This window comes from Helicoverpa armigera, chromosome 15 (assembly GCF_030705265.1).
Source record: "Helicoverpa armigera isolate CAAS_96S chromosome 15, ASM3070526v1, whole genome shotgun sequence".
Lineage (NCBI taxonomy): Eukaryota > Metazoa > Arthropoda > Insecta > Lepidoptera > Noctuidae > Helicoverpa > Helicoverpa armigera.
In genome coordinates this window covers 8,613,928-8,632,715 of record NC_087134.1, presented here as the reverse complement: position 1 = coordinate 8,632,715, position 18,788 = coordinate 8,613,928, and the positions used below count along the sequence as shown (strand labels likewise).

At 37.5% G+C, this 18,788-nt stretch overlaps 1 protein-coding gene across 3 annotated transcripts; it reads left to right on the top strand.

The window, feature by feature from the left end:
* The first annotated feature begins 132 nt into the window (after nt 1-132).
* Nucleotides 133-18,182, top strand: LOC110379723 (protein fem-1 homolog B). Of its 3 annotated transcripts, none has more exons than XM_049845111.2 (14): nt 133-470; nt 2,105-2,258; nt 4,546-4,790; nt 6,394-6,541; nt 7,308-7,462; nt 7,961-8,086; nt 8,463-8,660; nt 9,138-9,221; nt 9,734-9,829; nt 10,464-10,574; nt 11,011-11,144; nt 11,874-11,992; nt 12,489-12,608; nt 14,139-18,182. In XM_049845111.2, exons 1-14 carry the CDS (start codon nt 327-329, stop codon nt 14,294-14,296), a joined length of 1,992 nt encoding a protein of 663 aa, XP_049701068.1. In that variant the 5' UTR covers nt 133-326; the 3' UTR covers nt 14,297-18,182. The 3 variants fall into 3 exon arrangements, with proteins under 3 accessions (XP_049701068.1, XP_049701069.1, XP_049701070.1); XM_049845112.2 differs by having other exon boundaries at nt 134-470; nt 10,491-10,574; XM_049845113.2 differs by lacking the exons at nt 133-470; nt 2,105-2,258 and adding an exon at nt 3,918-4,012.
* The last annotated feature ends 606 nt before the right edge of the window (nt 18,183-18,788 follow it).

Below are 18,788 nucleotides of genomic sequence, written 5' to 3'. Positions count from 1 at the left end.
GAAAATTCTGCTAAATCTGGTAACTTTTTAATTTACGGTTTTCTGTACGGTTCGACCTTAGTGCTGCGTGTTATATGGTAAGATTCATAGTCGATTTTAGGATATGGGGAGTGAGGTATCGATTACTGTCAATGCACTCGAACGTGTCTCAGTAAACCCTGCCTGGTGCGAGAGCATCACTATCGTCAGTTTTTTTTCATTTGAGAAAAAGTAGACTTGATATTTTGCTGCTGAGTTGTTATAAAAATTCATCAATAAAAAGGGATACGTGCTCGTGTTGTGTTGATGAAATAAAACTGTGTGTTATAAAGAACAGTGGCTAGATAATGGAAGATAAATTGATGTTAGAAGATGTGACCAGCTCCTTGCGAGAACGGGTGTTTTTTTCTGCCAGGGATGGAATGTCTTTAACCCTTTACGCTTTATTATACGAGAAAAACACAGATGAAATTGACGACCTATTAAATAGTGTAAGTAGAAAATTAGCAATTTTACTTATTAGATTTGATTGAAACTTGTATCAGGACTTGGATTGTCATTTAGTAATTTCTGATGAGAATGATGATAATCTATTTTTATCATACAAATTGACGGCGCGTTACCTTTTGCGCGTTACATACTGTCGGTGTGAGTTATTAATTCATTTTTTGTGCGTCGTGGAATGCGATTTTGCGTCGTAACGCACGTTTAACATCTTCGCAACCTTGGTAGCACTTGCCAGTTCCATTTCCTTGAGTCCGCGAAGTAGTTCTTGCGAAAGACTAAGCACCAGTAGAATCGCTCACTTTTCTATTTAATTAACATCATAATTACTACACACATAGCCTTGTCTTGATTGTTATCACAATGAGATTGCGTTAAAATGTTTAATTTATTTCATTTACCCTAAGTAAATTTATTATCATTATTGAGCAAGAGTTAAATGTTATGAATTTAAGCATAAATTAATATGCACATTAAATATTATGCCATTGGTGAAAATGTTTCATCATTATCACCACCTTATCAACGGATCAGCTGTTCACACATTTGACAGTTCAATGAATATAGAAAATGAATCAATAGCATAAACTAATTACCAACATAGTAATCAATCTAACTAATATGAATATTCTGAAGTACATTATTTCCTGTCCCTATAAAGCCCTTTTGAAATAAATATGTTAGCCATCTATCTATGCTTTTACCAAAAGCTTAGCTGTTGATTAAGCTGTTATGCTGTCAAACTACAAGGAAGCTCATGATTCTGTAAAACTAAATATAAGAATAATATACACATTAATCATCAATCACCTTCATTTATTCTTCAATGGAAAATTGACAGTTGACCCTTTGGGTGTCCAATTTTACAAATAATACACATAGTTATTTAATTTCTTTGTGTACTCTCAATGCTACAGTAACTGTTTCAAACAATCCTGCAGCCCTGGCATTAATGTGAAATCATCATCATCGTGAACATAGCCCCCCCCCCTTTGATCTCCACAGATACCTGTTGGAAGCGACCTGCATCCAGTATTAACGTGAAATATCTAAATAATATTAACTGAAGGACAATTTTGAACTAAACAGCCTTAATAGATCGTTGTTGTTTATAATCTCTGAATTTCTAGACAAATTAAAATACATATGTATGTATGTTATATAAACAAAAGACATTCCCTTTGTTTTTTACATACAAAGATGTGGGTTAATGACATGTTGATGAACTCAGGGATGACATATTTGTGTTTCAATACACAAACAAACACACATGTTTGAAGTAAACAAGTGGCAAGGGTTCATATATGAATCAAATATTATATTGTAAATAAGAAAATTCCTTCAAAAATTGTAATTCGAGGTCACCTACACTAGTATTGGTATTTGTGAAATATATTTGCAAAGTAATATTATAATTAGTTTACAAAACATGTTCCACAATTAATTTATTGTTTTCAAAGCCGTACAATATGTAATTCAACGTTTAGACTCAACAGCATTGCTCTGTTTGAAAAAAACCTCTGAAAACCTTTAGACCTTTAAGCATTTTCACTAAATGTGAGATTATTATAAAATAATTGAATTTTCTTTTAATCTTAATCTATTTGCTGTTGATTCCCAGGATGTATGCTGTGATGGAGTCAAATGCACGCCACTGATAGCAGCAGCCCGACATGGCCGGGAGGCAGCCGTCAGAATCCTCCTCGAAAAGTTCAGACCACCCGTCAGACTTGAGACTGAAGGCACAGTGAAATTCGATGAATATGTTATAGAAGGTCAGTATTTTTCTGAAAGATATCAGAGAAATCGAAAATAGCTTGTTTATTGTTCCACTAAATTAGCGAGGTCTTTTATTTTGAGAAGGTGATCAGATACCTATAAAATAGTCATTTGAATTGATATTTCTTAATGTTGAGCAATAATCTTTATGTCCCATTGCTAATTACTTCCTCGATGCTCAAGTACGAAACAACAGGGGCTCGGAAGAGATGACGGGAGGCCTGGACGCCTACCAACGATATTGGTGAGATCACCAGAATCGAGAGGTGTTAAGACGAAATGGGGAGGCCTTTATCCAGCCATTGCATTGGACAGGCTGAAAAATGTTTGGTCCTATTTAGGATTAAAAACGCTAAAGCTTGATTCCTGCTGGAGAAGTTCCATATGTAGCAAAATCGAATTCCGAAATGTAATTTTGGCACACGCATTTATGGAATGTGTTTCGCATTTCATCGGGTTCGCGGAACACGATTTTGATTCCACGACTTTATTTTCCGCCAATGTCAAATGTTACCCAAATAAAGCGCCAGGCGTCACTCGGTGCACACAAAGAGTCCTGCAGCATATTCCTCGTCGTACGGCGCATTGACTCCATTTTTTGTCTAAGTCGGGACTCACGGTTTATATATAGAAATGTGTGAAAGTTTACACACAAAGAAACCGAAATTGGTCTCTCGGAACGTTTTGGTACGTATCTGGCCGACTTCCAAACCTCTTTGTTTCCCCGTATTTATGATTTACCAGCTTTATAAAGGATTTGCACGTTTGGCATCGCCTTTGGTGACTAGATGCAGTTCCTACATTCGGTGCATTGATAAAGAATGAGACCAAGTATGTGTATTGTCCTAACTTTCTTGGAAGATCTTAATCACGTTTTATTTTTGTTAGTGTTGTCGACACAAATGATTCAGTTTGTTCGTTCGGTTAGTTTATCGTGAGTTGTTAATGAAAAATTCAATGCGTGACATTGAAATGTATTTTTGAATGATATTATTAGCAATAGTGATTAATAAAACCCCGTCATCGCGGAACCGTAGGTGTAGAATGTAGATGCAATAAATTACCGCCAATTTACTATTCGGGGATATCGCTAGAACTTAGAAAATGGTGAAGCGCATATTAAGGACATTGCTGCGAGGCCCCATTGATTTTTTATGGGATGGTGTCTTGAAAAAACCTTTTCAGAGAAAATAGATAAAGATGCGCCCTTACTTAAAATGCGAATGCTAATCTAGCTGCAAAACGAGTTTCTTCAAGATGTGACAGAAATTGAGAAAAACAAAACAGCTAGTTGCTTATTATTTATTATTATAGTATTAGTTCATTTAACTCGTGGGAGTGAGTGACTACAGAAATCTTTGTAGATAATCTCTATCAGATTAAGGCGGTAAGGTGGTCGACCTATAGACTAAATTGGTTAAATCAGTCTCCCTCTTTCTTCGCGAGGCTCCCAAATCTTAGGATTGGCACAATCTTCCAGCTCCAGCAAAAACCTAATTATTACAAAACCTATAAAATATCTGTCAAAATAATAATCTAATTACGAAGATGATTGGCAAGATTTGAATGGATACAGTAAAACAGTTATCTTACTACTAACATGCTTTACGTAAGCGGTAATGTAAATATTTATGGCAACACATTTGGCTCGCGTTTATTGTATGTTTGTGTCTACGCTAAAGTCTTTATGGAATAGTGGTCGTACCGTGTGACGGTGACCGTAATTTCTTCTGAATGGGATCACGGAAACGTATGCTAAAATTAAAACTGTCACCATAATTATCTCAGTCCAGATTAACCTACTAAGTTGTGGCCTCCTGTCTTTTCTTGTATCTCGTTTCTTTGTTACTATCCCTCAGGCCGACAGGGTTTACGAACCTTACATTATCATCATCATTATAAGCCATTTTCCGGCTGAACGTTTTTGCGAACCTTTATTCTATGAAAATTCTACTACCTTTTCCTTTTTACCAAAAGACTGTTGGTCTATCCTTACCTTTGACTCGTAAGAAGAGACAGTTATTTCCGATCCGCACTAAGAGTCACTGTCATTTCCGACGGAAACGCCGTCGAATACCACGATTCTAATACGTACAACCCACTGATATGTTTAAAATAATAAAAGAAAACATATAGGTACTATCTTACATTAAACGCCTTCCTCTCTTCTAACTATTTTGCTGTGCCCATCAGGGTCCATAATTGTGACAGTCATTTTATATTCACCACCTAATGTACATTATGGAATGCAATAATCGATATGATACGGCATTTTTATTCCAGGAGCGACAGCCCTATGGTGTGCCGCGGGGGCAGGTCACCTAGGCATTGTGAAACGCCTGGTGCGAGCTGGAGCTAACGTGAACCACGCCACTAAGACTTTGAGCACGCCCCTCAGAGCAGCCTGTTTTGATGGAAGACTAGACATTGTCAAGTATTTAGTGAGGCACGGAGCAGATATACATAAAGCGAACAAGTATAACAATACTTGTTTGATGATTGCAGCTTATAAGGGACATTTGGATGTGGTAAGTGGCTTTTTTTTTTAATTTCGTAAAGAGGATTGTTTGCTTGTCTTGATGTACCCTAAATGCTATCAAATTCTTCTTCTTCTTTCGTGTCGATGACATGTCTTATAGTGAGACTACACTTTGCCAGCCATGCTATGCTATGCTATCAAATATAGGAGCTTTATTATTGAAATTTTAGGGTATATGATAAGGTTCAAAGATTGATGAAAGTTCAGCTGTTACAGCCTTTTTTTTATCGTTCCATTGCTGGGCACAGGCTTCCTCTCACACGGAGAAGGATTGAGCGTTAAAATGAAATGAAATGTCAGCTACCGGATTAAAATTTAGAAGCATTTTTAATTGAACCGTAGGTGCTTATAAGTCCTTTGTGTATCAGTTAAAAGGATGCCTTTTATATTCAAATATTAATTAAATCTGTGTAGTAAATTCGCTATATATAGTCTGAAATCACCAACCCGCATTGAGCAAGCGTGGTGATTAATGCTCAATCCTTCTCCGTGTGAGAGGAGGCCTGTGCCCAGCAGTGGGACGATAAATAGGCTGTAACTAGTAAATTCGCTGCTTTTAATGGGCGTGCACTCGCTGTACACGCGAAGATCAGGCCAATAAAACAGTTTAACACTAATTTATGAGCTGACGTTTAGCACTCTACGTGAACTCCTTTTGGGTAGCCTAATTGTTTAATTTATAGTCCAAGTCAACCGGTAAAACGATTTGCCTAATAAATATCTGTACAAGAACATATTTATTTATGCTTTTGAACTTGTCTTAAAATTGTGATGATAGCATAAACTAGCATTGAGTAAACGTGAAAATAACTTAATTTAAAGTCTATCCGTCGTACCAGAAAAGCTTTTAAACGTTTGTTGAACACTCTTCAAAAAAAATGACAGATTATGACGTTGAAATAAGGTCCGTTTTGCAGACAATTTTTTTAGACAAGTGTTCAAGGGGAAATACTGGTATCCCGTGCGAAGCCGGAGCGGGTCGCTAGTTCTAAATAAATTCAGATACTTGATGAAATGACTTACTAAAAGAACAAAGCAGATACAAGTAGTCTATTTTTATAATTAACGTATTTATGCTTTATCGAAAGGTTACGCTCTCGGGTCATTTACTTGTTGTTTATCTGTCACTTTTGCTTCATTATTACAAGTTCAGAATATTATCTATTTTGAGTAGGTATTTCCCAAGAAGGTGCGTAGTTTTGTGGCAAAATGAAATTATTTGCTATTTCAAAATTGGCAGAATTATATTTATATATGTATACAACTATTATCACTGGCTGATCTCCTTATATGAGAACAGCCGCCGTGGCCGAAATTGGCCGTGGACGCCATTACATATAACAAAATAATATTTTATACTAGCTTCTGCCAGCGGTTTCACCCGCATCCCGTGGGAACTACTACCCGTACCGAAATAAAAAGTAGCCTACAGCCTTCCTCGATAAATGGGCTATCTAACACTGAAAGAAATTTTCAAATCGGACCAGTAGTTCCTGAGATTAGCGCGTTCAAACAAACAAACAAACAAACTCTTCAGCTTTATAATATTAGTATAGATATATTTTTTTACTATATTATTTTACTATTTTCAGGTGCAATTTCTATTAGACAGCGGCGCTCGCGTCGATGAACGCGCACTGTGCGGCGCGACGGCGTTGCATTTCGCGGCCGAGTGCGGTCATGCGGCAGTCGTTTGTGCACTCATTGACCACCAGGCTAAGATACTTACTAATGAAAATGGTATGTATAGGATAAGGTTCCTAAGTACAGTTCTGTATAAAGATAAATAACTTATATGTTATTTAGGTATGTAATAACATGGCAGTAGCCAATTGCCATCCAAATAATTAGTAGTTTTTGCGTAAAAGAGTAAACAACTTTCGTACTTATAAAAGTATAAAAATATCTGTCTAATTTGGTTGATGAATAATTTTTATCCATGGAGTCGTTATGGTAACTTCTTAAGATATCGTTTTACAATTTCTAATTCATCTATACTATTAATTACATAAGTCTCGATAAATTTTTAACTTTTAACAAGCAATTCAATGGTAAAACTGTTTATCTATCAAAGATTCGATATCCTTCTCCGGAACAATTTTTAAGCGTTAGCGAAAACTTCAAAAAATATAGCATCCTCAACCTTTTTCCCAACTATGTTAGGGTCGGCTTCCAGTCTAATCGGATTCAGCTGAGTACCAGTGCTTTACAAGAAGCGGCTGCCTATCTGACCTCCTTAACCCAGTTACCCGGGCAATCCCCTTGGTTAGGCTGGTTCATAAAATATAGCATACTAGCTTCTGCTAGCGGTTTCACCCGTATCCCGTGGAAACCTCTGCACGAACCCGGATAAAAAGTAGCCTATAGCCTTCCTCGATAAATGGGCTATCTAACACTGAAAGAATTTTTCAAATCGGACCAGTAGTTCCTGAGATTAGCGCGTTCAAACAAACAAACAAACGCTTCAGCTTTATAATATTAGTATAGATAATGTATTTTGGTACAGGTATGACGCCGCTGCAGTGCGCGGCGGAGCGGGCGCGGGCGTCGGTGGTGGAGATGCTGGCGGCGCGGCCCGAGGTCACGCGCGCGCAGGCCATCGAGGCCTTCGAGCTCCTCGGCGCCTCCTTCGCGAATGACAAGGAGTACTACTGTCTTAGGGTCAGTTCGTCTTACTCTGCTACTTATGGCGTCCACGGCCGATTTCGGCCACGGCGGCTGTTCTCATTGAAGGAGATCAGCCAGCTGCGCAGGACATATTATAGTGCACGAGCATTTGCGCAGACACACTCTTCACTCTCTGCGCCCGATGGAACGGCAATCCGACACGACCGGAAAGAGATCAGGACCGACATTTACGAGCTCTCCGATGCACGGGTGAATCAATCACCAACATCTAAGATCCAGGCTGGTTTGTAAAAATATTATTAAGGCCGAAATAGGCCTTGCACGCCATTATTGTACAGGCGCCAACCTAATCTGTCCAATGTTACCTTTCGAACTTCCACTAATTGTGGTAATGTTGAAAATCTATTGAAGAAATTTGAAAAATTGAGGTTGGTTGATGCGTGTCTGTACTAATGTTATGTTATACAGGTCAACTTTCGTACATTATTTTTGGAATTTTATTAATAATTTAGTTGTTCATTTTATCGACAGATGGCATACCAGTACTTACACAGGGCGATGGCGATGCGCTATGACACTAGATATGGCTTGCTGCTGAAGAAACCCGCTGACCCTATACCTGCTTACGATAACTGGAAAGAGAGCACCACTATAGAGGTGAGAATAGATTACGTATGACTTTACAAGAGGTTTTTGTCAATTTTGGTCAATAAAAAAATAATATTAAATGTAAAATGGTATAAAATAAAAAGTCCCGTTTAAAAATTGATCTATTTCAATGACTGAATTCGTATTCTTTTCAACTGATCAGCTTCGCCAAATTCGAATTTTTCAAATTGAAAACTTGTACTGGCTGGAAGCGCGGCATCCGCATGCAATTTTTTATAACGTCATTTTTGCAGTATTATTTACGATATTCAAAAGTTCTGTTCTATTCTTATTGTAACGAAAACTTGTACTGGCACGAATTTTCTTTTTTTATTACATGTTTTCTATTCTATTCATATTGTAACGTACAAATTCTCGTTTACAGGAAGTAGAACAACTAGTAGGCAACGCTCACGCGCTTCACATGGAAGGGCTGGCGGTCCGGGAGCGGGTGCTAGGTGCCCGGTGCCCCGACCTGCCGCACCCGATCGTGTTCCGCGGGGCCGTGTTCGCGGACGAGGCTCGCTTCGACCGCTGCCTCGCGCTGTGGCGACATGCGCTGGCTCTCAGGCAGCACAACGAGGTGACGTCACATGTCATGTTATGCAGTGTGTCCCACCTAATCATCATCATCCTCCGAGCCTTTTTCCCAAACGTTGGGGTCGGTTTCCAGTCTAACCGAATTCAGCTGAGTACCAGTGCTTTACAAGGAGCGACTGCCTATCTGACCTCCTCAACCCAGTTACCCGAGCAACCCGATATCCCTTGGTTAGACTGGTGTCAGACTTACTGGCTACCGACTACCCGTAACGACTGTCAAGGATGTTCAATGACAGCCGGGACCTACAGTTTAACGTGCCATCCGAAACACAGTAATTGGTGTCTAAGATATACTTAGCTACCTAATCACATTCAATTAAATACATACGTTAATATACTGGTTAATATATGTCGATTAGTATCTTATCTTGTAGTAGTACATGTCTTAAATACTAAGAATGAATGTTCTCGCTGTTCCTGTAATTTTCGTTGACTGACGTAGCTTTTTTTCTGTTTCCAGGTTTCAGTGGTAAAGGACTTACTCAGATTTGCTCAAGTGTTCTCACAAATGATACACATAGGAATCGAACTACCTCTTGCTCAGGTAACTATAGCAACATCAACATACATACACATACAAATTTTTCAGTAACTATAGCAACATGAAAATACGTACACATATTTATTTCTTTTATTAAAAAATATGTGATACTCGAAAATTTTAGAACCTCTTTTTTGGGAAGTCGGTTAATAAAACCATAATTATATTCCCGTCAAGTAGCTTTGCTTATACGAAGTGGGCTACAGGTAATTGCATGTATGATTGAAACATTCAATTATCGTGCATACGCAAGGCATCAAATAGTAGATTTACTAGCGACTAAGTTCTTGGGCTTCACTGTTAATTTCGTACAAGCTGTTCCACGCGGTCCTCCACTCGTATAAAACATAGCCCATATTTAGCACAGATTGTGTAGCCTCCTAACAGTGAAATAATTATTAGTAGTAGTGCCTTTAGAAACATACAAAAAAAGGTTTTCTTTTTATTATATTACTATAGATTAATAACCAACTTCATAGTAACAAAGTTATTTGAAAAAAATAATTTGTTTTCAGGTATGCTTCGTGTTAGAGGCATGCGCGGAAGAGCTAAGGCGAGGCACGAAAAGACTGGAGAAACCGCAAGCGAACCACGACCCGGAATCCTTAGTAGTATGTAGCTACTTGTGTCAACTGTCATCTTGCTTTTCATGTGTCATGTCGGTGAGGACGAATAGGTATCGATTTTGGGAAAATACTGGCTACTTTTTCTTGCAATACAGTGTAATTAGGGGTTAGTTGAGGAAGGGATTGATAAAAGCTGACTTATTTTTTTGCAATACAGTGTAATTTTTACTGTCAATCTTTTATTTTAGACTCTTAACTGAACAATCAAATCAATTGAAGTTCACTGATAGGTATTCTGTTGATAGCCTCTCTGTATTGAGAAATTAGATCATTGCTGATTAAATTAGATCTTCCGTAACGGTAACAAGGGTTTATTTTTCGTTGGGTAGTTACGAAGTGTTCAACTGAAGGTTAACAAAAATATGAATTAAGAATCATAAACTTTGATCGTACAATTAAAATAATAAATAAATGTTGAATACTATGAAAGCTTAACTCATTATTTTTGGAGATTACATATCTCTGTGAGGGAGGACCTCTATTTTTGGAATAATGAAAAGAATACGGACCGATATTTCTCTACGAGAATGATTCAAAGCCTTCAGCAGTCCAGAGCATCATTCACAATCCACAATCGTAGCTATTTATTCAGTGTAACGTATTTAGTATTGACGCGAAGAGTTTGGTGCGCGCTTTCATGTTGCAGGATGAGTACGAGAGCAATGTGCGGACGGCCTTGTACCTCGTCGCCGTGGCTGCCCGACTGCTCGAAAATGCGGGGAATAGCGAGGTTGGTAACTTTATTATGAAACTAGCTTCTGCCAGTTTCAACCGCGTCTAAAAAGTATTCTACAAAGTTTTTGATGGTCGGTTAAGTAGTATTTGCGTGAAAGCGAAGCAAACAAACGGACTTTTGCATTTATAATATTAGTAGGAATTCTAGTTTACAAATAAAACTATTTTTTACATACTATTGTATATGATAATTTGGCTTGTATAATGAGGGTTGTAGGACCAATAAAAAATTGTCCTTACACTATTCTGAAGGGACAAAAATATTGATTAAAATATTATGAAATAATAGTGAATTCTAGTTTACATAACAAACCTATTTTTTACATACTTTTGTACATATATGAGAATCGGGCTTGTATGAGGGTCGTAGGACTAAAAAAAATTGTCCTTAGACTGGGCAAAAATATTGATGAAAACATTGTACCCCCCAGGAGACGACAAGCCTAGTCCGTCGCGCGATATTCAGGCTTCGCAACGTGCGACTGCGCAGCGGACAGACGCTGCTGCACCTCGCCGCCGACCGACGGACGCCCGTCGATGACTTCCATACTAGCGATGTGTGCCAGTAAGTATATATTTCCATATATTTTTTTTTATTTAATAAGTACAGTGACAGACTACAGGTTAAGACAATCAAGACAAACAACAGTACACAAATCTGAAGTCCAATTATTCCTGTTCACAACATTTAAAGATTAATATGCTTCGGTAGAGACAATAAACTTGAAGTAATATTGAGAAGCTACTTACTACATGACACTAAAAGAATAATTACAATTTATTTAAGCAATTTCTAAATTCGTTGAAACTGTTCAAGAACAAGTCTACCTTAGGGCATATTGATTGCATAGGTTGCGTCTACACGGTGCAAGTAGATTGCGCATTTATAAGGCACATGCACAGAACATTACAAAAACGTGAGGATTTAGCCACTCGCGCATGTACCAAAGCAAAATACCCACCCACGTGCTCTTGTCACTTGCTCCAACTAAATGCACCGTGTAGACGCACCCTTATTGCAAACTAACCCTCAGATACACCCGTACCCTAAATGGAACTACTATCTATGAAAACATAAAATAGCTATAAACTTTATTACTATCGTTTCTTCCTTTCGTCAAAAGCTATAAGCTATATTTTTTTAATTTTATAATTGGATAAAAAGTAGCCCTATAAACTGTAAATTACTGTCAAGGTATCCAGGTATTTTCAAAAAATTATATTGAATGTACAGTTTTGAGTTTCCGATCATTTTATTATATGTATAGATTAGTAAATATGTGATTGTTCTTAGGTTCCCGTGCAGCCGCACGACGCGGCTGCTGCTGGAGTGCGGCGCGGGTGTGGACGCGGCCGACAGCTCGCGCCGCACCGCGCTGCACGTCGCGCTCATCTCCTACCAGCTTATACCTGGTGCGTGCTACGTTTTATTACTATTACTTTTTAACCCTCATTCCCTTTCCTAAGTGTGCGTTAAAGTTTTGTGGGGGTGAAAATGGTGAAGAATAAGTCGTAGCGGTACTAGAAGCTCACCTCAGTACTGTTACAGCCTTTTTATCGTCCCAATGCTGGGCACAGGTCTCCTCTCACACGGAGAAGGATTGAGCATGGAATCACCACGCTTGCTCAATGCGGGTTGGTGATTTCAGACTATATAGTCCAGGTTTCCTCAAGATGTTTTCCTTCAGCTTTTTATCAGCCATTGGTGTCCAAGATATACTTAGAAAGTACATACAAACATAGAAAAGTTTCATTGGTACTTGCCTGAACTGGAATCGAACCCACCCTCATACTCGAGAGGTTGGTTCTTTACTCACCAGGCCACTTCGATTTCTCCTCACATACCTCAATATAGTTGTTAAATGGCTAGGCAGATGTTAAATACTTATAATATTGTGTTGGTTTACAGACGAGCGGTCGCAGTGGAGCGAGTCTCTCCGCGCGGTGGTGCTGGAGCTGCTGGTGAGCGGCGCGCACGTGGACGCCATGGACGCCGACGGCATCACGCCGCTCGTCGCCTCCATCGGCGGTCAGTATACTAGCACAATAACCTAACACCATCCTCCGAGCCTTTTCCCAACTATGTTGGGGTCGGCTTCCAGTCTAACCGGATTCAGCTGGATACCAGTGCTTTACAAGAAGCGACTACCTATCTGACCCTCCTCAACCCAGTTACCCGGGCAACCCAATACCCCTTAGCGAGACTGGTGTCAGACTTACTGGCTTCTGATTACCCGTAACGACTGCCAAGGATGTTCAATGACAGCCGGAACCTACAGTTTAACGTGCCATACGAAACACAGTCATTGGTGTCTAAGATATACTTAGAAAGTACATACAAACTTAACACCTGATAAAAATTTTACAAACACTTCTGTGCGTGTATTGTCCCACTGCTTAGCAATTTGTCACCACACCTCTCGATCTTTTGAGTGTTCCCACCAATCAGGCTTGCAGGCTTCCAGGTTGTTCCGCCATCTATGGGCTTCGATGTTGGCCTACACGGTGCGCATGTTGTATGCATTAAAAAATGTGTGGATCTAGCGACTCGAGCATGTATCAAAGCAAGATACTCACCCGCGTGATCTGAGTGCTTAGTGCGAGTTTTCGTGAATTTTTTTACGGACTCACATGAGAGCGCGTATACTAAGATTTGTATGCAGTGTTGCCAACTTAGTGGATTTTCCACTAATACTGGTGGTTTAAGTCCCCTATTTAGTGGCGAAATGTTGAAAGTACTGCGGGTCAAGTAGCGAAATGTAAGTTTTGTGGTACAACTTTAAGGAGTTACTATGGAGATTTGAAGTCTCACGGAATGTCAAAAAAGCATCTACAAAACAAAAAGGTGAACGACTACTATATAATTATATTAAGTACTCATTCATTGGTCAAATGCGTAACTAAACAATTTGTGAAACTACTACGCCGATTATAATTTGTGAAGGATTCGGATCGGGTCGGATGAATTGCTAAACAGATGTAATGCTTTGTCTGTTTTAATTTTCTATCGTTGCCGAGTTACATCTTTGGATGATTAAATTGTTTTAGGTTACAATAAAATATAAACAATATTTTTTTAGTGGTGAATTTGGTGGTGATTTTAAGTGTGGGATAAATTTTTGTTAGTGGTTTTCTGGTGGTTTTAAAAGTTGACTCTGGTGGTAAGCTTCTACAACTGTTGGCAACACTGTTTGTATGGAACAAAAACAAGTTCCAATTTTTGACACTAGGTGGAGCTGTTTTTGTTCCATACAAATCTTAGTATACGCGCTCTCATGTGAGTCCGTAAAAAAATTCACGAAAACTCGCACTAAGCACTCTGATGCGTTTCGCGCGTCACTTGGTCCAGCTACATGCACCGTGTAGACGCAGCCTCAATATTATCGTAAAAGTTTATCAGTATTTCCACATTCGCTTATTTTCCTCTCGATTTTTCTGTGGCAACGCTCAGTTGACAGGAAACAAGTTTTGGCACGTGCGAAAATGAGAATACGCTGAAGGAAATTTTCAGTCTGTGTTACCTTGTAACAAGATGACATGCCTTATGGTACTCCCCCAGGTCCAGCAGAGGCCGTGGTCCGCGGAGCCCTGCGGCCGCGGCTGTCCTGCCTGGCGGCCGGAGCCCTGGCCTGCGCGGGCGCCACGTACCGGCCCGAGCACGTGCCGCGGGACCTGCATGCCTTCCTCACCATGCACGGAGTCAGGCCTGCACATTAACCACTAGGAAATTGGTCACTGAGAGCTTGCTTCTAATCCTCCGGTATGTTCATGGATCAAGTCACATAATAAGTTTGAATTTAAAGCAATAGTATTTATTGCTACTCAATATCGAATACGGTATTTTTTTTTGTATTGTTTTTCAACTGTTGCACAATTATTGGTAGACTTTATGTGTTAAGTTATGTATGTATAACTGACCTTGCTTAGAATCTCGCTATTTGTTTTTAAGTAAAAAAAGGTTAAAGTCTAATCATATCTTGGGATACGATTGTTAAAAAATCAAGGAAATAAAATATCAAATGGAATTGATCAAGCTCTCAAAACTGAGTTATATCTCAAGTAGCATAGGTCTCAGGGCGTCCGTATACATCGAATATGATATTTGCTTTAATACTACAATTCGAACCTTATACACGTGCAAATTATTATTTAGTCACTCGAGTCCTAGAGCTTATACTACGTGAAACGGCCGACTTCACATCACCGCTCTATATACGTTGATGACGTCATACCTATAAAAAACAACAAAAAAACTTCAATAAATACTCATCCTGATATTCACGCTGAAATCATCAATTTTGTGTCTACGATCGATGCTCTAATTATATCGAATTTAATAGCTTTTGGAATACAAAGCTTAGCTACATTTTTTTTGTTCGGACTCCATTGCCTTTATAGGCAAAATTGATATTTTATAGCTGTTCTGAGGAAAAATTACTTTATCATAGTTTTCGTGAACGTCTCTTCTCGATAAACTACTCTAAAAGTGTATATCGCTACATGCCAAATTTTTATATTAGAATTATTTCCGTTTGTAATTACCATCTTCGAAAAGTCTACCTACTAAAATCTTAGCCAGAACAATCAAGCAACGATTTATCGATATGATTTTTTTAGTTGATCAAAAGCCTGTGTTTTGTAACTAAAAAAGTACATGTTTTTATTTTAGTATTTTATTGTTGCTGTTCTAAAATATCTCAGAATGTAAGCTTCCAATAGCCTGAGCAATTTACTCAAAATGTATATTAAAAGTATGTAGTTCAAAAGAACACAGGGCTTAAATGTGTTCAGACGATATTGTCCAAAGCGTGGCTCAAACTAGTGTAGTGATGTGACGATTAATTGAAGAAATATCGACTAAAACAATCGATTAATGTTCTGTCGTAATCGAATCGTAGGGGACGACGTATTGTGATAATAAAATAGATTATTAGCTTTAAGATTAGTACGAACATCGCTAGTGCTGCCTTGTTGAGGCACGGTGTATTGGCATGTTGTAACCTTGTCTTTAATGTTAGAGAGAGACATATAGTAACGACGCGTTTATTTACAGACTTTGTATATAGTTATTTGTTAACGAACGCACAAAATCGACATTAATTGACGAGAGAAGTCTTCTTTTTGAATTGTTTTAACTGAATGTTGGCCGAGTTACTGTACAGGTTCAACATTCGTTACAATTGGCGGTTACTGAAGTTCCTTTTTATTTCGTCCTTTGTGTTACTAGGTTTCTTTGTAAATACAATAGTAAATTTATATGCTCTATATTCAATTTTGTGTTCACAAATAATATCAGAAAGATAGTTTGACTTTTTATTATGAAATAAATTGCAACTGCAAAATGACACCAATGAAAATGAGACATTATTTATTGAACCAGACAAAGTTAAAAATATCCAATCAATGTGAACGGAGTTTTAACGCCTTTGTGTCGCACAAAATATCACGTAGGACATGGCCTATAGGACATATTGTTAGATAAAACTTATTAAATGTACGACAAGTAGTGTGACATACGTCGTTTTTAGTGGTTGATTTAAATTCTAGTCAAAAATATACTTGTTAGAATTTATATGACATTCTATGGAATGGTTATTGACGAAAAATTACAAAAAAATGTCCCGTAAACGTAAATGATTGTATATTTAAAAATGGAGGTTGCATTTTTAGGCGGCTGCTCTCAAATAGTTTTCGGTCTTTCTTGCAATGAGACGATTGAAAATGTACTAATTCGTGTTCACGTGTCATTTATCGAACTTGCTCGATAGACCTCCTTTAAAATAATAATTAGTAGAAAACTAGATTCGATTCATTTAGTAGTTACATTATATTGCGATCACTACCTCTAAAGGAATTGTTTCTCAATTAAATCATTTCAAATTAATTTAACTTACTAAGTTTAGGCTGTCAATTCGTTTATCACAAACTAATTATTTCAATTATTGAAATCCGTGAAAATAATGCGTGATTATATCAATAGATATTATTTTTACTTGATATTTATAGAATTAATGTATATTTGATAAATAAAACTTAATTTGATCAATATTTTCTTAACCTTTTATATTTATGGGGTTACAAAGTAATAAAGAAGATAAATATTACTCCTAAGCACCTCTAAATATATTATTTATTTTTTGTAAACAGCCGAGATATATTTATTGTATAGCAATGTATATATACTGTGTATATTATTTTTCTATAAAGTTCAGCTATTTTTCATAAGAAATGCCATGATATTGTACTTATTCTCCGTACCTGGTTTGTGTACAATCTTAAGCAATCGTTTAAAGGATATTATATGGAATACAAAGGAGAGCAAACAAATATACCCATTCTGCACAATTCACAAAGCAATATTTTCAATCACATTATTGTGTAGGAAGATTATATTTTGCTCCCTGCTGTAAACGAAAACTGACTATTATGTAATATTGTACAGCTTATTTTAAGGTAGCTAAGCCATTATTTTATGCTAATTATGATTTAATCCAAATGAATAAAATATCACAGCGTGCCAAATGATATTCAATTTTATCTTCTTATATACCAAACATTAATGTTATTGCCATAGAATTAATATGAATTCGTCGATATGTTAATCATATAATATTTGGTTCCAAATCGGAAACAAATAAACTGCAATACATGCATATCTTTCATTTTGTGTTCAATATTATTTTATTTAGATGAATTTATTGCAAGGTAAGAGCTAGATTTTCGCATTTACAGTAGGAAATCATAGGGTATTTGCATGTTAGACCAAAATTTAATATTGATACCTGTACAATGCCATCAAAATACCAATAGAAATGACCCTTGTGACAATGTCACGCCAAAATCTAAGTATTGTAAGTTTTGGAAAATAAAAATATGTAGACTAAAATTATCACAAAAATGTCTGATAGTCGAAAATTATAACAATAAGTGCTACCGCTAAGGCAGCTTATAAAGCGATCAAGCTTTATTTTCCAATATACGCTTTACCCTTACAATATACAATACATGTAGAAACAATAGCTCTTACGATAATTATAGAAAATACTCGACAGCTATGTACCTTTATGAGAAATATTGTTGAACATGACCATATCTACAAACTTTGAATATTGAGAAAGTAATAAAATGTACGATGCCTGAAAAGTAAAGTTAATATCAATTTAATACCAGAGAGACACGAGCATAGAGTTTTCGACTGCTTTGCAAACTAATGCTTGATATCATGAAAAAAATGAAAATAGATTTGTTGATCATCAATTTGCGTGTAAAACCTTCTTTCGGACGTCGTACATTTGAAACTGGTTGGAACTTAGTTATTTTTATGGAATTGTAAAGGCAGAATGAGACGAGGCCTTGCCTACAAGCTATAGAAAAAAATAGGCTATTATTTCTAATGCAAATTATTTTGATAAATATAATTAATTAAATAATTTAAGCGAGTCAATTCGCGTGCTAAAACTAGTCACAGAAGCATTGTGATTGATGAGGGTGTTTCATCTAAAAGCCCGTTATGTATATTATTGTAAATAAGATTATTTATCTGAGTTTAACGATAGTGATATTTTTTGTCAAGACAATTCGACAAATAAAATGTTATATTGATCGTTTTTGTTTCATTTTTGAACACGACCCTTCCTTTTGGATTAAGCCTGTACCTCTACCATACAAAAAATTACGTGGTTTGTATCGAGTATCGTTTACACAAATTCTATTGTCTTACACTCATGATAGAGGTACAGTACGCCATATGTATTTATTGGTCATTTTCTCTTTTTTTATGGGAAATCATTAAATGATTCCTCCCGCTGTGGGTGCAGCATGAGGGAGTGTCAGACTTTTACTGATTGATCTACCGTGTTCGTTCTTAAGCCCTTAATGTACCAGGGCCACGGTAACTCTTTCGAACAATATCGCAGCCCCCATAGGCTACCGTCTATTTTCTGCGAAGTCACAACTTCACCAATGGAAGCTACTTAGTTCCTGCGATGGCGTTCAAACAAACAAAATGATGAAAATGAGGTGCTCACATAACGTTCGGAGAGTTTTTATTTAATTAGTAGTACATTAAGGTGTCTACACACCAAAGCCGCTGATGCCGGCGGCACAGCCCGGCGGCCCAACCCGCCGGCCGTATTTTGTACAATCATGCCGCCGGTTTCATAGAGTACATATTTGACAATTACTAGAACACCACATGCCGCGGCAGTCG